Here is a 27936-nt window from a genome sequence, read left to right as displayed (position 1 = left end):
TATAGGTTGTTGCAGGAGAAAATGGAAAAAGACAAATGGGAAAGAATTAAATATTATTTTGACATGGGAGGAATGGTCAAAACTGTGTGTTGACGGTGTTACCAAGTTAATTAATGTGAGGTATACTATGGTCAATTAGAATTTTTTGCATCAATTATATTCAACCCCTGAGAAATTGAAGAGATATGGATTCAGTTTAACAGATTTCTGTTTTAGATGTAGAGAGCAGAAAGTTACTTTTGTACATTCAGTTTGGTCGTGAAAGAAAATTAAGCATTTTTGTGAGGAAATTATAAAATTTTTGAGGGATTTGTTTCAAAGGGATATTTAATGGATCCAAAAATATGTTTGTTGGGTTATGTTAATGTTCCATTTGTTGATTCAAAATGCCTAAACCATATTTGGCTTTGTTAAGATTTGGGTTAGCAGTAGCGAGAAAATATATAGCTGTCACATGGAAGAATATAAACTTGCAAAGATGGAATAACGGATTGCACTCTTGTCTATATTTAGAAAAATTAACATATAATGTAAGTAATTACCCTTTTTTATTTATATGTGGTGTTTATATTTGAAACACATGGCTATAGAAATTAAATCAATGTTGTAATGTTGGCAGACCAATCAGGGAATATTTGATACATTTCTCTAAGGTTTTGGGGGAGGAGAGGTTGTTTTTTTTTTCTTTATTTTGGTTATTTTTTTCTTTTTTTGGTTTTTATTGTATTAGTAAGGGGGAGGGGATGTAGTTTACAGTTATTTTATGTGTATTTGATTTTCTTTATGTAATTTGAGAATATTAAATAAAATCTTTCAAAGAATCGAGTGTGTATGTGTGTGTGTGTGGGGCGTGTGCGTCAGGGTTTGTGTGTGTGGGGGTGTGGTAGGAACTGCCGCTGATTCCCGAGTCCTCCCCACTGCCGCCGCTGATCCCCGACCCCTCCCCACTGCTGCCTGACACATCGATTCCTCCAGACGCTCGAGATTCCAGCCGGCTTCTCTGAGCAGGGTGTCACGGTTGATGTAGTGGTTAGGGCAATGCCTTTACATGGCCAGTGGTCAGGACTGGACCTCAGTTTGAATTCTGCGCTGTCTGTCAGAAAGTTCTCCTCCTCGTTGCTATCAAGTGGCTTCTGTGTTCAATCTTGCCTTTGAAAGTTCTTCTGCATTCAGGACAGGTTGTTCCAGATGGCAGATCAGGCTTGGGTTGGTACGGCCTCTCCTCTCATCTTCTTCTATTTCTGCACATCTGCTGGCTTCAAAGGTTGCTGTTCCCTCTCAGATGATGGTTTGCCAGACCTTTCTGTCCATGGTTCATCCACCCTTTGACAGGTCTTGTTTTTCATCCTGCAGGGTGTCTAGCCACCCTCCTCACCAGGCAAGCCTGATGGGGGAGCCGGTTTAGTCGCCGACCACTCGACCATGCGACAGGTAGTACTGGGTTACATGGTACCAGTAGCACTCAGGCGAGTGACCTGACACAGATCCTTGTTTACTCTTCACTTCATGCAAAAAGGCTCCCAAGTACTCATGTTGACCATGACTGTGGCCAATATGCCTTTGTTGAAGAGCCTCAGGATCCGTACTTCCATTTCAGTTCATCTAATACTAGAAGGGGTGTCCTATAGTTGTTTCCTTGATGCAGAGTTAAAGGCTTTGGTGTGGGTGATGAATGATGTGTACAAAGGTTGGATCTGTTCACTACATTTTTTTGGAGTTGTCGAATTTTTAGGTGTTGGCAGAAATCTCCTTGAACTTTGTTGAGATCCTCCAGGACTGGATGTAGAAATACCTGAACATGTTGATTGTGTTTCCAAGTGTGGCTGCCTTATTGACAGTTGGTCCTGCTACCAGCTCGACTTCCAGCACAAGTTGTTGTCCTCCCTTCTGCGCTTCACGAATCTACAAGCAATGGAAACAAAAGTCATTCAAGGGAAGAGATGAACAGAGCTGAGGAAGATCACGCGAAGACGACCAATGGTCTTCAGCTCAAAATCATCTTCACTTTTTCGTAAAGATTCAGAGACAATAGAAACCCATTAATCCCCTATCCCTCTATCCCTCCCCCTTCGTCGACAACTCTTCCTCCCTCTCCCTCCCTCTCCTTCCCCTCTAACTCTCACTCTCTACGAATATCCCTCCCCATCCTCAAAAACTCTCCTTTCCTCTCCCTCTCCTTTTCCCCTCACCCTCTCCCTCTATCACTCCCCTTTCCTCAACAACTCTCCCTCCCTCTACTTTCCTCTCCCTCTCCCCCTCACCCTCTCCCAAAATCCCTCCCCTCAAAAAATTTCCCTCCCTTTCCTCCTCTTTCCCCTCTCCCTCTCCTTCCCCTCTCCCTCTCCTCCTGCCCTCACTCTCTCCCTATATCCCTCCCATTCCTCAAAAACTCTCCTCTCCTTTCCTCTCCCTCTCCTCCTCTTCCCCTCACCCTCTCCCAAAATCCCTATCCCTTCCTCAACAACTCTCCCTCCCTCTCCCTTTCCCCCTCCTTCCTCTCCCTCTCCTTCCCCTCCTCACCCTCACCCCATTACTCCCCCTTCCTCGAAAACTCTCCCTCACTCTCCTTTCCTCTCCCTCTCCTTTTCCTCTCCTCCTCTTCCCCTCACCCTCAGCCTATATCGCTCCCCCTTCCTCACCAACTCTCCCTCTCTCCTTTCCTCTCCCTCTCCATCTCTTATCGCTCTCCTTCTCCTCTTACCCTCACACTCTTCCCTATATCCTTCCCCATTCCTCGACAACTCTCCCTCCCTCTCCCATTCCTTCCACTTTCCATCTTCTTCTCCTCCCCCACTCTCTCCCTATATCCCTCCCCCTTCCTCGATAACTCTCCCTCCCTCCCTCTCCTTCCCTTCCCCTCACAATCTCCCTATAACCCTCTGCCTTCCTTGACAACTATCCCTCATCCTCTTTCCCTTCTCCTTCTCCTTCCCCTCACCCTCTCCCTATATTCCTTACCCTTCCTCGACAACTCTCCCTCCCTCTTCTTTCCTCTTCCTCTCTTTCCCCTATCCATCGACTTCTCCTCTTCCACTTCCCCTATCCCTTCCCTTCTTTGACAACTCTCCCTGCCTCTCCCTCTCCTCTTCCCCTCTAACCCACCCCCTTCTTCGACAAGTCTACCTCCCACTCCATTCTTCTCTCTCTCCTTCCCCTCTCTTATGCCCCTCACCCTCTCCCTATATTCCTCCCCCTTCCTTTACAACTCTTCCTCCCTATCCTTTTCTCTCCCTCTCCTTCTCCACTTCCTCTCCTTCTCCTCAAACTCTCCCTGTATCCTTCCCCCCTTCCTCGACATTTCTTCCTCTCTCCTTCCCCTTTCCCTCTCCTCCTCCTCCACTCACCCTCTCTCCCTCTATCCCACCGCCTTCCTTGACAACTCTCCCTCCCTCTCCTTCCCCACTCTCTCTCTTTTTCCTCTTCCCTTTACCCTCTCACTATATCCCTCCCCCTTCCTCGACAACACTCCCTCCCTCTCTTTTCCTCTCCCTCTCCTTCCCCTCTCCCTCCTCTTCCCCTCTCCCTCCCCTGAGTGAGGTGCTGGATTTGGGAGGGGGGGAGGTCAAATGCAAGGGAAAGTCTACAATATATCCTTTCTAGCATTGATGGAGAGAAGGATTTTGAGCTGAACGCTCTCTGCACCCTGAAAGAGACAACATGGTGGAGAGGATTGTAAAAAAACATCCAGCCTGCTGGACTTCATGATTTGGGGAACTGAGTGTAAAAGTTGGTGAGTCAAGTTACAGCTGTATAAAATTTTGGTTCGCCGCATTTGGAATATTACGTAGTGTTCTGGTCCCTGAATTCACGGGAGGATGTCGAAGATCTTGTAGACCTCTATCACGTCTCCTCTAATCCTTCTACACTCCAGCTCTGCGAACCTTGCCTCATGAGAATTGTTTCCCAATCCAGGCAGCATCCTGGTAAATCTCCTCTGTCCCCTCTCCTTCCTATAATGAGGTGACCAGAACTGAACATAATATTCTAAGTGAGTCATACCAAAGATTTATAGATTTGCAACATGACAACTCTACTCCTGAATTCAAACCACCTATGAAGGAATCTCAGCACACCATAATCCTTCTTCACTCTCCTATCAAACTGTGCGGCAACCTTGAGAAATGTGTAGATTTGCAACCCAAGGTTCCTCTGTTCATCCACACTCTTAAGTAACTGACCATTAACTCTGGACTCAGCCTTCTGGTTTGTCCTTCCAAAATGCATCAACTCTTAGTTATCTGGATTGAAATCCATCCACCACTTTTCTGCCTAACTCTGCATCCCACCTTCATCATTTTGTAACCTTTAACAGCCTTCATCTCCATCCACAACTCCTCCAAACCAACCTCCGTGACATCCGCAAACTTACTGACCTATCCATCCGCCTCTTCATCCAGGTGACATGAAAATCACAAAGAGCAGGGGTCGCAGAACAGATCCCTGCGGCACCAACCTCCAGGCAGAATACTTTCATTCCACTACGACACTCTGCTTTCTTCCGACATGACAGCTTTTATTTCATGCAGGTAATTTTTCGCTCATCCCATGACTCAGGACTTTCCGAAGGAGTCTCCTGTGACCGACCTTCTCAGACGCCTTGCTAAAATCCTCGTAGACCTCATCTATCACCGTACCCTCATTAATTTCTTTTGTAACCTCCTCCAAAGACTGAGTTAGATTTGTGAGGCCCAAGCTTGCCTTCACAAAGACATGCTGACTATCCTTGAGTAGAGTGTATTTCTCCAGATCTTCATAGATCCCATCCTTAAGAATCCCTTACATTAGTTTACTCACCAATAATGTAAGACTAACCCTAATTCCCAAGATTCTCCCTATTACCTTTTTTAAACAAGGGGACTCTATTTACCATTCTCCAATCCACCCGAGTCGCGCTGCCGTCTATCTCCCTCCTTGCCCACATGAGTGGTGCTGCTGTCTCACCCCCCCCCCCACTCATCTGGGTCACGCTGCTGCCTCTCCAACCCACCCCCCCACCCCTTCACCAAGGGTCGATATCGACCACTTTGGAGACCCCTAATATGTTATTTAAAGTAACTTAATGTCACTTTATTCGATTCAGCAAAGAGTGGGGCAGGGAGGCAAGGTTAGGGGGGCTTTACTAAAGCTCAGCCTGGAGTGGTAGTTAATCCGCCACAGTTGACATGGCGTTGCAGTCGTGCTCCAATCTTCAAATATGCCTGGATGCAGCAGGCATGGATAATTGCCGATGATTTGCCACAACCCATTTTTTATACACTTGTGGATGCATGAAACTATGCACCAGCTTTGATCTTTTTCAAACTTCGAACATGCGAGGCAGAAGCTTTAATAGTAAGAACCCATTTACTTGTTTCAGATGGTGAAGAGAAGCAACATCCACGTCATTCTGTGCATTTCTAAATGGCACATTGGGGAAGTAGTGAAATCAAATTGCATGAGTGGATGCAATTGCTTTGGATGAGACCTTAAACCACATCCTATATGGTTTTTAAAGAACATACAAGATTCTATCGTACAATAAATTCTGTTCTTTACCCGGCCTCGGGCCTAGTCGGTTCGAGCAGTGAGTCGGAGGAGGCGGAGACCAGAGTTTGGGCAGTGTTCGGAGGTGGAGCGAGTTGAGAGTGACAGGTTTAATTGGTCAAGGCCGATAAAAGGAGGGAAACGCAAAGGAGAGGCCAGCGAGGAGTGGCCCAGTGAGTAGTGGCCTGGTGAAAGAGTGGGGTTTCGAGGCTTTGGCTCGAGAGGGTTCAGCGAGTAGAGGCTGAGGTCGAGTGTATCTAGATTAAGGTAAGACTATATTTTTTTTGTTATTTTCTCTTTCTAAGGTGAGGGGGAAGAGAGAAGGGTTGAGTGTGAGAGCAGTTTGCTCTTTTCAGTGTCAGATGTGAAAGGTCCTGGAGTCTTCGACCTCCTGGACATCCACGATTGCACTAGGTGTACTGAGCTGCAGCATCTCAGGGACCGTGTTAGGGAATTGGAGCTGCAGCTCAATGACCTCGACCTGGTCAGTGAGAGTGAGGCCATCATAGATAGGAGCTATAGCCAGGTGGTCTCAACAGGGCCACAGGAGGAGGATCAGTGGGTTCCAGTTAGGAGAGGGGAAAGGGAAGAGACAGATACAGGAGGGGGCACCTGTGACTGAAGCACTCAACAAATGGTACACCTCCTTGAGGAGCATTCAGGCTGGGGAAGGAATCAGTGGCTGTATCTCTGGCACAAGGTCAACCTCTGTTGCCCAAAAGGGTAGGGAAAGGAAGAGGAGGGTAATAGTTATAGGGGATTCGATGGTCAGGATGACAAATTGTGGATTCTGTGGATACGATTAAGGAAACAGATTGGTGCCAGGGTCTGGGATGTAACTTCCTGTGTCATTTCAGAACAAGTTGGATAGCTGCCTGGATGTGAGGGGATTGGAGGTTTATGGACAGGGAGTGGGTAAGTGGGGCTAGAGGAGCCCACTTAAATCGGTGTGGTCTCGAGGGGCCGAGATGTCCTGTATCTGGACTGTAATTGTCTCAGCCAAGATTTATCTTGCAATCAACATCATCTGGTCATTCCTGCATTGCTATTAGGGACCAGTTATGTGTGCAAAATAGCAATGTTTCTCAACTAGGTCAACGACCCTGCTTCATCAATCCAGAAATAAAACATTTCCAAAATCGCAGTGGTGAGAAGTGCCAGGTAAAAGTAAACCTTCAAGATCTTCCACTTGGACATTTGTCCGTTCCAACGTCCTCTTCTGCTCTGATGTTTCCTGACGCAAACGCTGGAATCTCTGTTCGATGGTAGCTAAAATGAACACAAGGTTCTGTTACACATACATTTAAAAATGTCTTCAAAGATTTACCATGTTTCCGGTGTTTTCTTCCCAACAAACACATTTTTTTGGTTTGGAGCGAGAACTGTGGGTTTAGTAATATTTAAAGCAATGCAGAACAGAAGATGACGAGAGAAAAGGTGAGCAAGGAATGAAAAAAGTTTGGAGGGAATCAGCGTGAAATAGCAGACAAGTGAAATGAAGAACAGTGAAAAGGAATGGACATTTGCAAAAGAAAATGGAGAGAGAAAGAGAGGGACAGTTGTGCAACTCTGTTGAAAACATGTTGACTTCAAGGCCTTTTACTCATCGAGAGGAGCAGGTGAAGTGGGGGGGAGCTGGGGCCGGGGAGGAGCAGGAACAACAAAGAATACCCTGCTGAATAGAGAAGACTCTGAGAGCAGCTGCAACCGTTCTCACCAGAACTCTATCCCGCCCTTCAGGTGCTCAGATGCATGGATCTTCAGTGCCCTCCCAGCACAGCATGAGAAATCCCCTCTCATTGGGGGGTCTTTGAGACATCACAGCCCTAAACACTTCCTTGGCTGCATGTTTGCCAGATGTTCACACTTGGTAAATGGCCGCTGCTTAACCTTCTACCATTTCTACATACCCTCTATTTCTATTAATAACTGATCAACAAGACAAACGGAAAATATAGAATTTCTGAGGTTTAGGAAAGGAAACAAAAATGTATAAAAATAAATGAGCTGATAGAGCATCTGGAAAAAAGAAAAGCAACATTAACATTTCGATGGAGCTCGTGACTTCTCCGCCTTGCTGGCATATTTTAACATATGTTTCCTATTTCCAGTCTTGTTTCTATGATTGGAAGTTGTCTGGTTTCCAATCATTCAATCTTCTCTTTAATTGATGAGCCACGGACAAGTATGCATGACTGGAGCCTGGCTGCTTTATTAAATAATCGCAGAGCATCACTTTCAACGAATTCACTGCAAGAATTCCCATTTGCCGCCATTTTCATTTCCAACGCTCCAAATATGGTTCTCAATTCAGTACCTTTAATGCAACAATTTTATAAGACCCAACACTTCTAAGATGCACCACTCGAGCAGAAATTTCATTCAATAAACACACATTTTGCAATACTATTGCGATTCTGGCCTACGAGTCTGAATCACTGACCACAATTCAGTGGAGAAAGTTCGATTGAACTTTCTTAAATACTGCATTTTATTCAAACATTGAAGTGTGCACAGTTCTTTAGTAAATGGTCATTTTCAGAGCTGTTTATGAAATGATAGCCTATTTATGACGTGCTAGGTAAAGATGATTCAACATTTGAAATCCAATCAATTGCAAGAAATATTTTAGAATGGTTCAAAGAGGTTGGTGGGTCCCCACTGGTAATTTGCACAATTTGAAAATGTCTAATTTACCAGCTGGAAGCATCACTTGTATTTGTTGGAATTAGAGAACCACCTTTTGATCTAAACATCAAATGTTGAAATGGTACCTGTGGTCTTTCGAAGCTGGACTATATTTGGAACAACGTCATTGCTCAAATTCAGCAGGCACTTTGCTGCCTCCTGTAACTTTTCGACACCATCTTCATGTTCAGAAATTTCTCCCTGAAGAACCTGTGATTTCAAAATGACACAATGACTCATTCACAATAAAATTAATATTTATTTCTGTATATCTTAGATTTGCCGATGCCTTGGTTAATTTCGATATTGTCTTTGGGTCAAGGAGATAAACAGCCTGTGAAGGCGATTCTATAAATTATCATAAATACCAACAACTCTCTGGCCTGCTTTGGGGTGAGGAGGCGAACATTTTCAAGGACCCAATAACCACAGGATATTGGAATTTTCTCAAACAACCAGATCAAACTTTCTATTGATCATTACTCATTACTCATTAATGCTTCGAGGTATTTAATACGCCTGATGTTTGAGCATTTTCTGATGCTGTTGAGCTCATCATCTTTATCTTGTCTACATCTCTTGACCGGCCCTGAAGTCCCCTTGCAAACCATCAAGGTCACAAGAAAATATTTAAAAATGTTCTGATGCTTAGATTTACATCAGCATTGATAAAATAATGCTGAAGAACTCATTTGGCTTTTCACCACTAATGGACATAGATTTGGCTGCAGAGGGTTATTCTGCATTATCGTTTTTCTGCCTGTCTACTTTTACTCCAGATGACCCCTCTCCCCAATCCATCATCCTTCAAAGGTAAATATGTGTTCTCCCTCAGCAATCCGACCCGTTTGCAACTCCTATTCTCTCGAGCACTTAATGGCCCACAGCTTTTCTCCATGACCATCAATCCCAGGCCATTATTGCAATAAATGGTCCGATTTTTCTCTGACTGCAAGACCAGAAATGCCCTCCACCTCAATAAAGCAAAACTTTCTGATTTGTCTTTCTGATGCAAATTCCAATTCCTCAAACATCAACTCCAGTCAACATGATGCCATTAGTTTCGTTAATGATAGAAAAGGATAGGTCTGGGACTCGGGTTGAGATTTTAAATTGGAGAAAGGCCAATTTGAGGAAATTAGAAAGGAATGAGAAGGTGTTGACCTGGAAAAGTATGTGCGGGGTGAGTGGAAGACCTACAAAGGTGAAATTTGGAGAGTACAGACTTTGCATGTTCCTGTCAAGATTAGCAGGCTTAGGAATCTGGTTTGGAAGAAGAGAGGTGTGCAGCAGGTATAGACATCACAGAGCAAATGAGGTGCTTGAAGAGTATAGAAAATGCAAGAAAAAACCTCAAGAAAGAAACCAGGAAGGCTATGTGGATGATAATGGGGTAAATTGGATGAGTAAGCTTGCAGGTGTTGTGGACACTAAAGAAGGTTTTCAAAGCTTGAAGAGGGATCAGGACCAGCTGGAAACATGGGCTGACAAATGGAATTTAATGCAGATGAGTGTGAGGTGTTGCATTTTGGAAGGACAAGCCAAGAAAGGACATACATGGTAACCAGTCGGGCAGTGAGGAGTATGATAGAACAGACGGATCTGGGAATACAGACACCTCATTCTCTGAAAATGGTGTCACATGTGGATAGGGTTGCAAAGAGAACTTTTGGCACATTGACCTTGATCAATCAAAGGATAAAGTATAATTTTCATTGGTGAGACCCAATTTGGATTATTGTGTGCAGTTTGGATCACCTAACTGCAGGAAGGATGGCAATTGTGCAGAGATTGACTTGGATGTGGCCTGGACGTCAGGAGCAGAGTTGTAGGAAAAGGTTAAACAGGTTATGATTTTATTCCCTGGAGTGTAGAATGAGGGAAGAATTGAGAGAGAGATTTAAAATGATGTGGAGGACAGAGTAAATATAGGTAGGCTTGTTCCACTGAGAGCAAGTGAAATACAAACCAGAGGACATGGGATAAGGGTGAAGGGGATAAATTTAGGGGGAACATGAGGGAGAACGTCTTCACACAGAGTGAAGAGGTGGGAGAGTGGAACAAGCTGTCCGTTGAAGTGGTGACTGTGGGCTCAATTTTTAATTTGAAAAGAATTTGGACTGGTACATGGATGGGAGAGGTATGGAGGGCTATGGACTAGGTGCGTCAGAGGGCCTCGGCAGAAAAAGGGTTCGGAACAGACAAGAAGGGCCAAAGGGGCCTGTTTCTGTTCTGTAATATTGTAAGGTTCTATGGTTCGAATACTTCTTTGGAATAAATCAATCTCTGCCACTTTGCAAACAAATCTTACCTCCAAATGTGCTCCAAATCACCACTTTCCTCCCACCCCCCTTCACCTGTTCCTGAAACCCCCATCTATGGAGTTATCGTCTCTGCACCTGATGATCCCATTAATGATTTGCTGAGATTTTTTGCTCTGCTGTTATAATCTTGGAGGTCGTCCAAAATTCTGCCACCATTTTCTTAGGCCCCCATTAAACATGGATAAGGTCTGAGGAAACCCATACTGAAAATAGACACACAATGAGAGCAGAACTGTTTGGCTTCTTTGTTACAGTTTCCAATCTCGCCCCCACCATCTGGAAGCAAATTGGCTGTTGGATCTTCATCAGGCTCCCATTAAAACCTGATCAAGTTGGAATGAATGGAGCTCAACTTCCTATTTCAGGTGCCAAACTTACAACCTCCCATGTGGCCTTAACCACTGTTATTGGATGTGCACATTATCATTATTTCAAAGCATTCATCATTCTACTCGTAAATTAGAATAAGCAACATTACACAGTCATTTATGAAATAACAACTTTAATTTACCATGATATTTTCAAGTTCTTGCTGCAAGATTTCTGGATTAGGGATGGCCTCCAGCTGAACCATTCGTCTTTCTCTTTCTACTCTCTCTAGCCACAAACGCAGCTCATCTGCCTTCTCTTGCCATTGTTCAAATACCTTGGTGCTAAGACGGATTCCAAGTCCAATGCACTATAGAGTGAAAGAAATGAATGAGTATGTGGATTTTTAAAATGTACGATTTTGTGATGCGATCAAATATCGAGTGTCCAATCGATCCAAAATGGGTCAAGCGATACATTACTGGTCCATTACTTATGCCAACTATCATTTTTTTGTTCCCTGCATCAAGTTTTTTGAGGGTCACAGACAAAAAGGCAATGTTCACTCCTCACCAAAGGTGAAATGCCTGTTACCCTGCCGTACTGTTCCAATTCTTGTTATGTCAATAAATCTTTTAATTAATATTTTGAGTTTGCTTTCAAAATAAACTGATGGTCAGGAATATATCAGAAGCATTGAAAACCTTCACAAATTTAGTGTGTCAGTGAAGATTAGACAGAAATTCTTTTGGGGCTGGGCTTGTTCCAGCCGAACACTCTGCATTTCTGTTATGCCATTCAAGCCTAACCCTTGGGTTTAGGACATACTGAGCCAGCGAGGTGACCTTTGTGGATTGGACACATTACACCGTGTTCAGTGACAAATGCACGTGGGAGGCCAGTCTGGAAAATCTTCACCAATTATGATCTGTTCGACATTTGATTTTATTAAAAGGAAATGAGTTCATGACTTATTTTCTGCAGTGGTCTCTGTCCAACTCGAGTGAGTTTGGCCACCAAGAGAGCTCCACAATACTGGAAAGATTTGATCATTGTTCCTGTTCTTCATGGGTATTAAAAATCACAGCCGCAAACCTTTTCCAGAGCCACTCTTAATAGACTAAAACTTACACAAGTTGCTCAGTCTATCAAAATGCTCTCATGTTACTGATCTAAAGTAAAATTGGAGTTTAAATGCTATTAGTCAAAAAAAAGGAGATATGTCATACTTCTGATCGAAGTGCGTTGAAGCGAGCATCGGCGCTTTCAACCGTCTCCTCCACACGTTGGCTTATGGCATCAGGATCAATTGGGATCTTGTAGCTTTCAATTGCATTCCTGATTTCAAAGAGAAAGGCAGCATCGAAGAGACTTTTCCAAGATCGTCTGAGGTATCTTAGATCCCCTTTGAGAAACTGAAGATCATTGAAGAGGAATTTCTGCTTCTTAAGTTTGAATGTCAATGACGTGGAGTCAAATTCCTCAGCTTTTATTTTTCGTAGTTCCTTTTCTGAATGAATCATTAATGTTTCAAATTCATCATGATCTGTTTAAAGGAATATAATGGTGAAATAATCAAAATGATCAAATAATACCAGATTATATAGACTTTGACACATTGACAGGATCCTGTAATAATTACAAGTTGGGGTTATTCCAAACCACATGTAGCTTTCAGTTGTCTTACTTAGAATTCTTTTTAACTCTCAGTAAATAGTATTTTATAGTAATCTGGAAAATAAATGAATACTTTCCCTCACCTTTTCGGAACTTCTGCAGTTCTAGATGCAGATCCTCAATCACGTTTAATTGAGAATCTGCACTTGATAAAGCGGATTCGTACTCCTCCATCAAGACATTCAAGTTCTCCTGCAGTGCAACTTCCTCGTCTCGCAAAGGGTCCTGGACATTTTGTTCCAGGAAAGTCTGAGCTGCCTCTATGGCCAAAACCAACTCTTGCTCTTTCTGGGACAACTTTTGGCGATGTTCCTAGGAAAGAAACAATCCTAGGTTCATTTTTATTGCTCCAAGTTGTCTTGGGGGAGGTAAGGTTTCTATTTATTGCATTTGCAATTGAAATAAAATATTCAGGTTTCCCAATTTATTAAAAATCAGGGTACCAAAACACCCTTAAATACACACAGGAAACGTACTTCAAGTCCAGAAATCTAAATGGTTTTATGCTTTCGGAGGTTTAATCAACCACCTTGATCTACAATTCTTTGCTTGTGTCAAAGGATGAATCCTGCTGAGATGGAGTAGAATATATTCCATATTTAATTTGACTGACAAGAAAATAAATCCTCTCCTTCAGTATTTGTACACAGTCCCTTCCCTGTCAAACAGACTTACTTTTATTTAAACTTAAGCACATTAAACTTTTGTCATTTGAATGATCTCATCCTTAACTTTCAATTCAGGGATTTAATATTCTTTCATGATGTGTAAAAGAGAACACGTGAAATCTAACGAGAGGTGACTGTGATCTAGTCAGGAGAATGTGAACTAGTTTGTAACTGTGTAAGAATGCACCCTTCTCACTGAAATAACTGTGGGGTGGATGTCTATGTATATGAGTGTGTCAACATTTTTAAGAGATGGTGGATCTTCTTGTCTTTTTTCTTCACTGGTATCACTGTTTCCTTCACGCCAGACTTGCACATCTTCGCCCAGTGGTTTGCTATGCCGTAGGCTCCACATTCAGAACCGTATGCGGGGCAATCATTTTGGTCACGGAGGGGTGTTGTCCGCTGCCCTTCCTACAGGTCCTGGGGGTGGCACTTTTCTGATTGTATTTTTTATAGCATCAACCCTTCCTTCTCTTTGCTGTGGGTGGGTCTGCATTGATAGGGATTTCATTTGCGTCCTCGTGGCTTTGAAGACTCTGGCTGTGTCAGAGTCTTTGGCCAATTTCAAGCTATCCTTCCCTAGAAGAGACTTTTGCACTTCAGGATGGGCATATTAGTGGATCAGCTAATCTTTCCTCTATATCCTTCCATCTGCATTTTGCAGCATTAATTTTTGGTGTAGTAAGGAAGTTAGTAACAGTCTCATCAGTCTCTTACACAAAACCTTGAAATTCATTGCATTCAAGTCTAGGATTAGAGCTGAGTTCAAGGTGAGAAACAACCTTTGCAAATATCTGCTCTGGATCATTTTTCTCCACCCCGTAAGCTCTCAGCTATTAAATAAGTCACGGCCTGGCTCCCCTGTCCAGACATGTATAGAACTAACCTTGTCCTCGCTGTTGCATTTTTAAAATAGCTTTTCACTGCTAAATTGTACATCTGCTGAAACGTTTTAAGCGATTCAACCATGTCTTCAGCCTCCCGTCCATCACTGGGTGAACTGCTATTGCACCAGCCATTCATTTCCAGGTGTACTTTTTCTCTTCTTCCCCTTCAGATTTCAGTCACTTCCAATCAATTTTATAGTTTTATTCTTGTTCTCTTAGACCGACCACTGCCAACATGTTCTGTCTCCGTGTTACCTGGGAGGATTCTTAAATAACTTAAAGATGCAAGATTCAAATAACAGAAGGGAGTTTACTTACTGATGCCTTCCACCATCTCAGGAAACTGTTCGCACTCATACTCATGTATAGGTGCCCCCCAGTAGTGCACGACGGTTACCACAGTGAGAAGGGTGTATTCCTAGGAAGTTACAAAAGAGTTCACATGATCCTGACGAGATAACACACCCGTCTCACTGTCGTAAATGTCGTGCACCAATGTGGGGTGCATGTCTATGTGAGTATGAACATTTCCTGGCATGGTGGAAGGCATCAATAAGTAAAATCTCTTCTGCTATTTGAATCTTGCATCTCTAAGAAGATGCAAGATTCAAATAGCAGAAGAGATTTTACTTCTGCTATTTAAAAAGCCTCCCACACAGAGACATAACGGTGACTTTATTGTATTTATCTTTACCATTTGGTTCAACATCCTTTGGACTTGACAAGACTTTATTCAAGTCGCCTTATTCCAAAACAAACCAGGCTGTCAAGCACACACAGGGCAATAATTTGCATACATGTTAAGCAATGCTTTACGAAAAGAAGATAACATCAATTGGTAAATGTTTAAAGATCTTTGCTCTTTTTTAACGATGAAAATCTGACTTGAGCACTGCATATTAAGGAATGACAAACGTGAAAATCTATCCCCATTTTAGTGAAAACATTCTGGGTAATTATCATTTTCACATTAGTGCTTCAAGATGCAGGTGTCCCTGCCAGGGCCCAAACTGAACGAACGGCAATATCTTTCCCAGTTAGAAGGGAGAGGAGTGTGGAGGGGAATCAGCAGGTAGTAATGTTCCTACGGACCTAATGCACGTCCCTCTCCATGTCAGAAGGCTCCTCTTTGGACATATTCTTGGAGTCGAGTAGATGTCGTTCACTCCGTTGATAGAATACAGGACTACCTCAGTGGAGAGAATGAATGGAGGGCTAATCAAGCCAACTGCTTTGCTCTGCTGTTGAGGTCCTTGGGCCCTTTGGGAATTGTGCTCATCCAGTCAAGTGCGGAGCAAAGGTTCGCCACCTACTGCTTGACAGGTAGCCTCTGATCTGTTTTAGTTATCACAGTACTCAAAGTGGCTGGTCCATGTTAGGACCACAGTGAGAAGGAGACCTGGAGTCATGTGACAAAACCCAATTGAAGTACCATTATGCAGGTTATTGGTGAACAATGCCACTTTATGTCACAGTGTGTGCGACACACTTTCCATCGGGCAGCTGATTAAATAAAGTATGGCTTTGTCCTGCTTTTGGTAGATGGACCAGATACCTGAAGAATTTGCCACTTTGTCAGAAGGATGTCAGTGGATCAACTGTGACAAGAGGTGCAAAAAAATCTAGACTGAACTTCTCCAGTACTTCGAATGTGATGGAGTCTGGTCCTATTTGTCTGCTGCACTTGGTGTTCCTAAGTAAATCAAATAGGGTGAAAGTGATTTCTGTGATGGTGTCGGAAGAACCTGATGGAACATGCTAGAAAGTGTCTTAACCCCAACATTGTTATTCAGAAGCTGAGGCCTACCACCACTGAGAATGAGGAGACCCTTGGTCCCTCTTTTCCTGTTTACTGTTCATGACCCAGCCGGAAGGACGACAGAGCTCAAATTTCATCAGCGGTTAATTCTGTCTTTGGAATGTTATTTTTTTTTCTGCATTGCCTGCCCACTGTCCAGTGTTGTGAGATTATCAGTCTGGCACCTCATGTGCATCTGCATTCCCTATTAAACCATGGTGATGACTTGTCTTGGTTGTAATGGGAGAACTAACGATGGTAAGTAACACTTTCCTGCTGCAAATGTTAAAGGCCCATCGTACCTTTTGGCCACTGTGATTCCAGCTGTCAATTTATTCTGAATCTATCCCATTTAGCACAATGGTGCTACCACACATCAGAATTGAGGGAGCCCCTGGAGAAACATGGGATGAATCTTTCTGCTCCTGCTGTCACCAACAGTTGCCTCAACAACAGGAAAATTGTGGTAGTGAGGGGGTGTAGCCTTACTCACTCTCTTTTCCAAACCAATCCCTAGATCTGCACAAGGATCTGGCCTGGTTGAGTGGACGAACAGTGACGTTGCTACGCCAGAATTCATTCCGGTGGTGTATGCTTCCTCAACCCTTTTTGGTTGTGAATAGCTTGCATGGCCCATTCAATGGGTTATAAAGAGTTAATCACATGAGTGGGTGCTGGAGTTATCAAAATAGGGGAGGAGGTTCTTCCCTTTACAACATCAAGATCCACATTATCTGAGAATACAGCATTACTGAGGTGAAGAGTTTTTGTTAAGAAGCTGCCATGGTGAGATTGTTAGTGAAGGGCCTCTGTGACCATCGTCAATCACTGCCCCTTCACTAGTGAGTTAATCATATTCCCGTCATCTCTCATCACTTGCGTGACTGGGCCAGAGCAAAGAACAGAAAGTAGGACTGAGTTAGAAAGAGGATCTGCTAGATCTTTGAATAGGATTGGGAGAAGATCATCAAAATTCAATTCAACATTATTTAGAAATTGTGTTAGTCATTATTTAAGTGAAATTTATTTAGTCGCCTTTCATCAAATCTGTACTGATCAGAGGTTCTGATGAAAAGTCCAATCCAAAATATTTTTACAATTGTTCGAATATACACTTATCCAAAACACCTGGAAGTGTTCATACCTTCAGGCCTTGCTGGTGGTCATTCAGTCTTTCGCCCATCTCAGCAAATGACCCCATCGCATCGTCCTCTTCCTCCATCTGGAAACCATCACCTAATGCGTAGAATTCGTCTTCGGTGATATGAACTCCATAGTGACCCTCGACTGCCAACCATTTCAGAAGATCACCTACTGTCTTCTTATGTTTTTGTAGGTGACCTTCTGTTGTTTCCTACAAATTGCAAAATCCTATTAGTTTGAAGACGTGTTGTACTTTCCTGGCAGCAATTCCATATTCCCTCATCTATTTGCAAACCCTTGGGATTGAGGAGGATGTGAAACCACTTGAGTGGAAGATGCCTGTTTATAAACAGGGGCCATTCCACACCATTTCATCGGAATATGCACATGGGCAACACGTGGTCTTGCCCAGTCTTGGATCAATACGAAAAGGATGGAAAATACTAAAGACCAGCCTCCTATACACACACACGGGCATCGACGGAATTCCGCTTCATCATTTCCCTGCTCATGTCTCCCTAACACTGCCTTCATTTCTCGGGTCCCTTCGCCTAATCCCTCCCCTTTCATTTCAAAGGCCTTCTCTGCGTCTAAAGCAACTGCTACTGTTGGCGCTTTACTCCCTTCTACTGCATGAATTAAGTTAATAAATTTACAAATATTGTCTGTTGTGCGTCTTTTTTTAATAAATCCAGTTTGGTCTAGATTTACCATTTTAGGTACATAATCTGCTAATCTGTTTGCTAATAGTTTAGCTATTATCTTATAATCTGTGTTAAGTAATGATATTGGTCTATATGATGCTGGTGCGAGTGGATCTTTCCCTTGCTTTGGTATTACTGTAATTATTGCTGTTTTACATGAATCTGGTAAGCTTTGTGTTTTGTCAATCTGGTTGATTACTTCCAGGAGGGGAGGAATTAATAAATCTTTAAATGTTTTATAGAATTCTATTGGGAATCCATCCTCTCCTGGTGTTTTATTATTTGGTAGTTTTTTTTTTATTATCTCTTGTATTTCTACTATTTCAAATGGTTCTGTTAATTTAATTTATTCCTCTATTTGTGATTTTGTTAGTTCAATTTTAGTTAAAAATTCATCTATTTTGCCTTCTTTCCCTTCATTTTTAGTTTGGTATAATTGTTCATAGAATTCTCTAAAGTTTTCATTGATCTCCGTTGGATTATATGTGATTTGTTTGTCTTTTTTCCTTGATGCCAATACCATTTTCTTAGCTTGTTCTGTCTTAAGCTGCTATGCTAGAATTTTGTGCGTTTTTTCCCTTAGTTCATAATATTTCTGTTTTGTCTTCATTATGTTCTTCTCCACCTTATATGTTTGTAGTGTTTCATATTTTATTTTTTGATCTGCCAATTCTCTTCTTTTAGTTGTATCTTCCTTCATTGCTAATTCTTTTTCTATATTTACTATTTCCCTTTCCAACTGCTCTGTTTCCTGATTATAGTCCTTCTTCATCTTGGTTACATAACTTATTATTTGCCCTCTAATGAACGCTTTCATTGCATCCCATAGTATAAACTTATCTTTCACTGATTCCGTATTTATTTCAAAGTACATTTTAATTTGTCTTTCAATGAATTCTCTAAAATCCTGCCTTTTAAGTAGCATGGAGTTTAATTTCCATCTATACATTCTTGGAGGGATGTCCTCTAACTCTGTTGTCAATATCAAGGGTGAATGGTCCGATAATATTCTAGCTTTATATTCTGTTTTTCTTACTCTATCTTGCTTACGAGCTGATAACAGAAATAGGTCTATTCTTGAGTATGTTTTATGTCTACCCGAATAATATGAATATTCCTTTTCCTTTGGGTGTTGTTTCCTCCATATATCCAAAAGTTGCATTTCTTGCATCGATTTAATTATAAATTTGGTTACTTTGTTCTTTCTGTTAATTTTTTTCCCAGTTTTATCCATATTTGAATCCAAATTAAGGTTGAAATCCCCTCCTATTAATATGTTCCCTTGCGTATCTGCTATCTTCAAAAAAATATCTTGCATAAACTTTTGATCTTCTTCGTTAGGTGAATATACATTGAGTAGATACCAAAACTCCAAATATATCTGACATTTTATCATTACATATCTCCCTGCTGGATCTATTATTTCCTCTTCTATTTTCATTGGTACATTTTTACTGATTAATATAGCTACTCCTCTTGCTTTTGAATTATACGACGCTGCTGTTACATGTCCTACCCAATCTCTCTTTAATTTCTTGTGCTCCAATTCAGTTAAATGTGTTTCTTGCACAAATGTTATATCAATTTTTTCTTTTTTCAGTAAATTTAGCAGTTTCTTCCTTTTGATTTGGTTATGTATTCCGTTAATATTTAAAGTCATATAGTTCAATGTAGCCATTTCAAACTTTGTTTATCTTCCCTTTCCGTTTCTCCATCATCACCTTTCCTTCTTATCCATTTCTGTTTTCTTGTTTTGAACACTTTATAAGACAACATTTCTAAAACATCAAACATTTTCCTTATTCTCCTATTTAAAACTTCTTTAACCCCATTCTCCCCTCCCCCTCCTGAGTTGCCCTTTATCTCATGTTGGGCAAACACATCTCCCCTCTCCATTTGGATTTGCGAATTCACTCGCAAATGTCAACTGATTTTGCAGTGACCGTAACTCATCCCCACCCAGCCCCCCCCGGAAAAGATTTCAATTTTCATATGTAACAAAGGTCACTCTTTTAATTCCCTCCTTATTCCCTCTATTCCCTTTCATTCCCTTATTAATTCTTATCTATACTCTATATATTTTCCTCTAAATACGTATACATTCATGTATACACACACATACATACACATCTACATATATATATATATATATATTTATATATATAATATATACATACATATACCCATATACACACATACATATAGTTCGTGGTCATTTTTACTCTCATTACATGTCTTCATCTCTCTGCTTGTTTTGTAGTTGTTCTGCAAATTTTCGTGCTTCCTCTGGATCCGAGAATAGTCTGTTTTGTTGCCCTGGAATAACTATTTTAAGTACCGCTGGGTACTTTAACATAAATTTATATCCTTTTTTCCATAAGATCGTTTTTGCTGTATTGAACTCCTTCCTCTTATTCAGGAGATCAAAACTTATGTCTGGATAGAAAAAAAATTTTTGACCTTTGTATTCCAGTGGCTTTTTGTCTTCTCTTATTTTCTTCATTGCTTTCTCCAATATATTTTCTCTTGTTGTATATCTTAAAACTTTTACTAAAATGGATCTTGGTTTTTGCTGCGGTTGTGGTTTCGGGGCTAATGTTCTATGTGCCCTCTCTATTTCCATTTCTTCCTGTAATTCTGGTCTTCCTAGGACCCTGGGGATCCAATCTTTTATAAATTCTCTCATATTCTTGCCTTCTTCATCTTCCTTAAGGCCCACAATCTTTATATTATTTCTTCTAATGTAGTTTTCCATTATATCTGTCTTCTGAGCTTACAGCTCATGTGCCTCTTTAACTTTTTTATTAGATTCTTCTAATTTCTCTTTTGTCCTCTACTTCCATTTCTACGATTATTTCTCGTTCTTCCACATTCTCCACTCTTTTTCCTATCTCTGATATGACCATTTCTATTTTATTCATTTTTTCTTCTGCATTCTTAATTCTTCTTTTTATCTCATTAAATTCTTGTAATTGCCATTCTTTCACTGATTCCATATATTCTTTGAAAAAAGATACATCCATTGTCTTGCCTTTCTCTTCTTCTTCCACTTCTTTCTGTTCTTCTTCTTCTTCTTCCTCTGGATTGACTATCTGTTGTTTCCTTCTTTTCTTTTTACCTTCTTCTTTCTTGTTGTCGTTATTGTCTCTGTTCTGCACCAGCTGCTGTGCTGCAGGTGACTCTCTCAGCTGTGGAGATCGACTCCGCAGCTGTTTCCCCCTCCCGTCAGTGTGTTTTTTTTCTTGCGCGGTTGCGCACTTTTACTCGGCTCTGTGAGCCATTTTTGTAGTCCCGAGCCCGGGACTTCCACTGACCTGAGGGAGCGGGCTTCTCTCTCCGCGGCGGGCCTCCTCGGACAGGTAAGGCCTTCACCTTCTTCTTCCGACGTTCTTTCTTCTTCTCTTCTTCCCGTTGTTTTCGACTTTTCTCTCTTCGCTGCCATTTTCTTCTCACCTTTATTTTTACTTTGTTTTAAATTTTAATCTTGTACCTTTGTGTTTTGTGCGTTTTTTTTTAACTTTTTCGGAGAGGGCTGGAATTCCCTGACCGGCCACTACTCCATCACGTGACTCCCCCAACTGGATCATCTTCAGCTGTCATCATTTTCTTAGTCACAGACCTAGTTACCGCACATGCAGGATATATCTCACCATCCTCTCTAACCACATCCTTACTAGGCCAATTTGTCAATCTTAAAACTGACCCAACTTTATTCCCCAGCAAAAACGAGACACCTTGCATGGGTAACTCCTACTACAACAGTTCCTTTGACTAATTCTGAATTTAGCACAACCTTGTGAAGCAATATTGACCCTACCTCATCTCCAACACCTTTAATCAAAGTTGTCTCCTCTGTGTCTGTCCTTTGATCCACAGTTAAAACGGTTTCTAACAACAATGACTGAGCAGCCTCAGTATCTCTAAGAATGTTAACTGGAACCTGTGGTTCTCCCTCCTTTATTGAGACAAAGCCCTCTGACACAAAAGGCTTGAAAACATCCATGACCTACTGATCAGGTTATGCACCTCTGCTCTCCTTAAATTCCACTGTTTCTGTATACATGGTTCTGGTTAAACCTGTTTTTACCTTTTCTGTTTCAAGACTAGACAGTCACACGACCAGCTTTCTTACACAAATGGCATATAAATACAGAAGTTCTGTCCTTTCCTACCTTTCCTTCATCTTTTTACTGAACATTTTCTCCAGACTTTATTTCAGCCCTACTATCCTGCTCCATCCTAACCTTATGAACAGGTTTATTAATCTGGTCCACATGAGCTCTCTGAAAATGCCTATTATTCTGGAATGTCCTTTTGTGAGTCTTCCTCAACAAATTTTCCTTCACATGTAATATTTCACTATTATAATCCTCTACGTTTGTACTTTTCTCATCCAATGTTTAACTTCAACAATTTTCAATGCCTCAGAAATAGCCATCAGTTCCTATTTTCTCACCTTCTGCAGTTCTGCAGGTGATGGTTGTAACAAAAATGTATCAACATCCATTGCTGCAGTTTTTCCAGACACAAGCTTTCTGTTAGCTTGTAAAAATAGCCTGCAAAAACATCCCAATCAACTAATAAATCATGAAACTGCAATGTTCAAATCCTAAAGGATGAGCCCCCATAAAATGTTACGGAGTCCAGATGACCCCAAAAACCAGTAGCAATAGATATGCACGACAACACAGGGTTATTTAAACAAAAGTAGTTTAGAATTTTATTTGAACATGAAAACAGAATTGAACTTTAACTTATTACTTAACCTACCTAACCCACTTAATCCGCCCTCAAATACTAAGTGCAGGTGAGTGTAATGTGTATTGAAGATTAGAAAAGTTCTTTGGATCACAGTCCAATCTCACTGGTTGCAGGCAATTCTTGCAACAGTGCTCATACATTAGCATTAACAAAGTTCACCAAGCTTTGGTGTTTAACAGACAAATGGTTACCACTCAGAAGGGCTCTTGCTGGTTTTCAGAGAGAGAGATTCCATTTCCAGAGCATCTGCAACTGATTTCTTCTTAATTAGTCTTTCTGACAGAACTTGCCCCCTTCAGGGTTCTCCGGATGATCCTTTTTCTTTCAGGCCATCTTTCAGACCATCAGTCTTCTCCTTTGACCAGGCAGCCTTCCAAAGTTTGGCAGCTTGTCCCTCTGGAACAGATTTCTCTGACTCCTTCTCTCTCACTCCCTCCCTCTCTGAGAGCAAAGCTGTTCTAACTCTGCCTGCTAACGCCACATGCTCTCCTAGGCAAGCTGTATGTGGATACTTTGTTGCTCCTTTGCAAAAAGCAGGATGCAATAATCCTGCTAAAATTCTGGCTTTTCAAATGTGTGTGTGTGGAAGCTGCTCGAGTAATTCATTCCAAGCTACCTCTAAAACTCTTGTCACACTGCACATTCAGAGATCTGAGAAGAACCCTTGGCCGAGCCAACTTTGCTTGAAAGTAAACAACAATCACTAGCGATCTGTGGTCGTCTCAGCCTTCCTTAAGATAGGTTGCAGACACCACTTTATCAATTAGTGCATTGGATCAGGTAGTGCCGGAAATACACAGAGAAGCCGCTGTGTGGAGATTTCACAGAAATACAGTTTAGAAGCAGGAAAGGATCAGATGTTATTGAACAACAATGAAAGGAACTATTAGCATGTGGTCTACAAAGTAACCTTCTTTTTGTATACTTTATTTAAAATCAAATTCAAAATCCACAATAAAATACATCATATTAACATACAAAAATTTCCCCCATATATACCCCCCTCCCACCCCCTCTCTTAGCTCCCTCCCATCCTCTACAACCTCAAACTAAAGAAACAAACCATCATAGTCGGGTTTGATGTCACCAATCAACCATGACATATTTAGACCCATACATTTCACAGAGGGACCCGCACATTAACAAAAATGGTAGACGGATGGCGTAAATTGTAAGTTATCTTTTCCAATGGAATACATGATTGCAATTCCATGTCCCATCTCTGAATACTTAATTCAATTTAATCTTTCCAGGTTATAGCTTTACATTTTCTCGCTACTGCCTATTCCAACTGAATAAATGCAATTTGAAATGTATCCAATTTCATTTCCAAGCTCCATTTTACTTCATATGTCCCAATAAAAATTCCATAATTCCATTCAGAAAGGGTTTCACCTGATCACCTAACCATACTGAATGTAAAAAAGACCCTATCTATTCCCCACATTGAAAACACATATCCAAAGAGATAAATCTATACCTCTTCAACTTCTCAGGTGTTAAGTAAAGTTGATGAATAAAATTATAATGAACGAATCTTTATCTTACGTTTACTGGCTTAGTCACACTGTCCTCACATAATGTCATCCAATCATCCTGAGAAATTAAAACCGACAGATCCTTCTTCCTTTTACTTCTCACTTTATAAATATCCGACTTAGGCATCTTATTTTGTAATAAAGCATACATTTGTGTAATCAATCCCCTTTCCCCTCCTTCAATAATTGAACATTCAAATCTCTTCCTTCGAGGTAATCTCAAACTGTGTCCAAAATTATCTAGTAACAAAGTTGGTAACTAAGCATGGACCTGATCCATATTTTTCATTCCATCATTGATATGAAACAAAATTTCCAGCTTCATAACAATCTTCGGCCAAGATAATACCTTTCTTTTCCCAAATATTCAGGAATACGTGATTTATTTTTATACAAAGCTTATTTTAATACAAAGGGTTTTAGCCGAAATTTTGCCCTCAGCACCAATAGCAACGTTGGTCCGATACCATATTTCCATGAAATGTTTTAACACCGGTAAAGGATAATTTTGGAAAAGTTGAGCATTCCATTTATAAATAAACTGTATCATTCTTTGTTCATGAAGCTGAGCCATTTGGATTTTAGCCCAACGTAAACATTGTTGTGATCCAACCATTCTATTAATAAACTTGAATTGTGCCGCTTCATAATAATCCTGAAAATGTGGTAATTATAAAACTCCAAGTCAATTTTTGTATAGATACTCTTGCCAATTTACCTTTTCATAATAAAGATCTTCCCAGCACATGGAAATCCTTAAAACCTTTTAGGAATCCCACATGTAATTGATTGACAAAAATACTGAATACGGGGGAAAACATTCATTTTAAAACACTGTCGTGATGGACACAACCAAGAAAGACTCAGCCACCACATTGAAAGCCATTAATGACGTTTTTATTCAAATTCAGCCCGCGCCCGCTTAAGGGCAGCCTAAGCTCAGTCACCTCGTGCATTGTGATATCAGAATCGCTGCCCCAGGCGTGCGCTGGGCAGGTGACTTGAGGCAGGGAGAAAACCTTGACAGCGCCATCTTCCCATGGCTGCTCCGCCATGTGGCGTTATACACCATGGGAGACTGCGCCGCCACATCGCCCTATTAAAGTTATCAGTAAATCTTTCCACCTATTTAAATCTAATTTAATTTTATGCTATAATAGTCTATAATTCAACTCATATAAATGATTATAATTATCATCTACATTTATCCCAAAATACTTAATTTTATCCAACCGCTTAAATGTAACAATATCTGCAGTTTGCAAAATCCATTCTTGTCAAAGGCATCATTTCACTCTTATCCCAATTAACCTTATATCCTGATAATGCACCACACTGTTCCAACCTTGCATGTAACCTTCCTAACGACTGCGTAGGATTTGTTAAATATATCAAAGCATCATCGGCAAATAAATTCATTTTATACTCTTCCTCATTCGCCTTAATATCTTTAATATCACTATCTTGTCTAATCATTCGCGCTAACGGTTCAATAACCAAAGCAAATAAAGCCGGTGACAAAAGACACCCTGTCAAGTTGATCTAGATAATATAAAGGAAGAAGATACTTGTCCATTTGTCACCACTCTAGCCAATGGATTTTTATATAAGGCCTTCACCCAACCAATAAAGAGTGGCCCAAATTTAAATTTTTCCAATACCTTAAACAAAAATCCCCATTTTACTCTGTCTGCAAGGTAACCTTGATTAGAGAGAGGCATTAGATTAGATGTATTTTTTAGATTTAATTTTTCGAGTTGTTTTCTTTTTCTTTTTATTCTTTTGTTTTGTACAATTTATTTCAATAAATGGGTTCACCATATAGATTATTTCTTATTACATTACAACTCCGATTATCTGAAAGGGCTGTGACCAACCGGCTGCTGCCGAGAGGCCGCTCTCCTGGACGACGGCAGGACAAGGGATTCTTCCAACCACTTGCTGGGAGTGAGTGGTGTGCAGTTTGATGGGAGAGTTGGAGAGAAAAGTCAATAGGGGAAGGTAAAGAAGGAATAGAAAAAGAGAGGGGAGGGAGTTACCTGAAACGAGAACAATCGATGTTCTAATTTCACGTGCAATAATTTTTTTTTCAACCTGAGAGGTTAGTTTGTCTCTGAAAAATATTTCAGATAAATGCAGATTCCTGATTTGTTTTGGATATCTTCATTTATTTGAATTTTTGTAAACTTTTGGATAAATGAGGATTTCAGCGAATCTGATTTTGGATGATTGGAGTTGGAGTGTAATTGTTTTGGAGGTTAACAAGTCATCCTGAATGTAGTTTCATTAACTTTGTTTTCTTCGCGTGTCCTTACTCGTAATGGAATGAATTGTCACGTGGTTTTCAGATTTCTGTATGTATGCTTATATGTTAAACTCAATAAAAACATTTTACCAAGAACAAGCATGTGGTCTTGCAGGTAAAAGTCACAGTTAAAACTTAATGACTATTTTCAAATCCACTGCAAAGCATTATCTTCATCATGTGAACCATGGCAGTGAACAGAACAAAAGTATCTGGAAAAAGCAAGGCAAAACACCTTTCAGGATTGGCCCAATGAACATTGGTTCAAGGGTTGCTGAAGGCATTGCAACTGAACACATGGCACAGGGTCAATCCCCAGAGACATTCAGATTTTACACCTATACACTCAAGGCTGAGGTTTCTGACTTGAATTTGATGAAAGGCAAACCACAGATTCTTGGTGCATCTTTACGAAGAACACTCTTGTTTTGATTTCAGCCAGAAAACCAGGACTCCAGTCTTTCATCAGTCTTTCTTCCAGGGCAGAAACCAAAGGAAAGGGCACATTCTTCTGGGGGTCCTTGGTTAATATTTACTCTTAAATCACCATGGCAGAAACACAGAACATAGAACACTGCAGCATAGTACAGGCCCTTCAGCCCTTGATGTTGTGCCAACCCATATATTCCTTCCTAAAAAAAGCACTAAACTCTCCCTACTCCAAAACAATAAAGAGAATTTAATTCCTGCCTTTGACAGCCAATTATTCCCAGAAGAAATATTAAAAATAATTATACTTCAAATGTAACAACAGAAAATGTTGGAAATAGTCAGCAGGTTGGTCACCTCCTGACTTGCTGGGAGTTTCCAGCCTTTTCTGTTCTTATTGAAATATCCAGTAATTCCAGTTTTATCATTTACACTTTAAACCTTGGGGATCCTTTGTGCTGTGAAAGGAAAGAGAATGTTTTTCATTTTAATTTACAAAAATAAGACTATCTGGACCCATTTATTAAGTAGGAATGTATAAATTCCAAGTAGGATTCACTTGTTGATGACCTTGTTTAAGTTTCAGAATAAATGAAGCACCCAATCTGTAGATGCTTTGGAAAAAGATAAGACAAAGCGTAACTGATTTACCAACACTGAATTGGAGATAATTAGCTGCGAAACACCAAGCTCTCCTTATAGGATGAGTGTCTGATGTTTACGTGAGTAATGAACCTTGTGCACACAGTACAACTTATGTTCATTTCGACATTGCCTCATAGAAGGTTTCACACGTGACCGAGAGTACCTGCTGCGTGTTTTCTTCCCTGCGGTCGACATTGAAGTCTGACGATTCCTCCGCAGCAACTCGGGAATGAAACCACCTGCCTCTGATCTTCTTGCAGCAGTTGCACGTCATTCTTTTCCGAGGAGTGAGGGATCTCCTACTCTGCTCCTCTTCCCCAGCCACTCGTGCCACTCGTAGACAGCACAAGGCATTGCCCATTCTCCTGCAAGTCACACGCGAGGTGTTTCCAGTGACGTGTGATGTAGTAATTCAAATACGTCACCACCGTGAGCCTCACTTGGCCAAAAAGCCCTGGTATTCGGCAAAGACTGTGCCACGCGCTCGCACCACGTTCAACCCTCACAATGAACACGACTGCAGTCTCAGCAACT

The 27936-nt window shown here is 41.1% G+C and overlaps 1 protein-coding gene across 3 annotated transcripts; it reads right to left on the bottom strand.

Annotated features, from left to right (window-relative positions):
- Positions 1 to 662: 662 nt before the first annotated feature.
- Positions 663 to 27936, bottom strand: LOC138750459 (microtubule-actin cross-linking factor 1-like). Of its 3 annotated transcripts, none has more exons than XM_069912515.1 (8): positions 27566 to 27936; positions 17022 to 17231; positions 12605 to 12833; positions 12074 to 12390; positions 11047 to 11214; positions 8298 to 8421; positions 6697 to 6792; positions 663 to 1902 (listed from the first exon to the last, which is right to left on the bottom strand). In XM_069912515.1, the coding sequence occupies exons 1-8, from the start codon at positions 27761 to 27763 to the stop codon at positions 1895 to 1897; spliced, it is 1350 nt and encodes a 449-aa protein (XP_069768616.1). In that variant the 5' UTR covers positions 27764 to 27936; the 3' UTR covers positions 663 to 1894. The 3 variants fall into 3 exon arrangements, with proteins under 3 accessions (XP_069768616.1, XP_069768617.1, XP_069768618.1); XM_069912516.1 differs by lacking the exon at positions 27566 to 27936 and adding an exon at positions 24034 to 24820; XM_069912517.1 differs by lacking the exon at positions 6697 to 6792.

The sequence above is a fragment of the Narcine bancroftii genome, unplaced genomic scaffold (genome assembly GCF_036971445.1).
Source record: "Narcine bancroftii isolate sNarBan1 unplaced genomic scaffold, sNarBan1.hap1 Scaffold_152, whole genome shotgun sequence".
Lineage (NCBI taxonomy): Eukaryota > Metazoa > Chordata > Chondrichthyes > Torpediniformes > Narcinidae > Narcine > Narcine bancroftii.
Note: the sequence above shows the minus strand (reverse complement) of the source record. Positions and strands in the feature narration are given on the sequence as shown.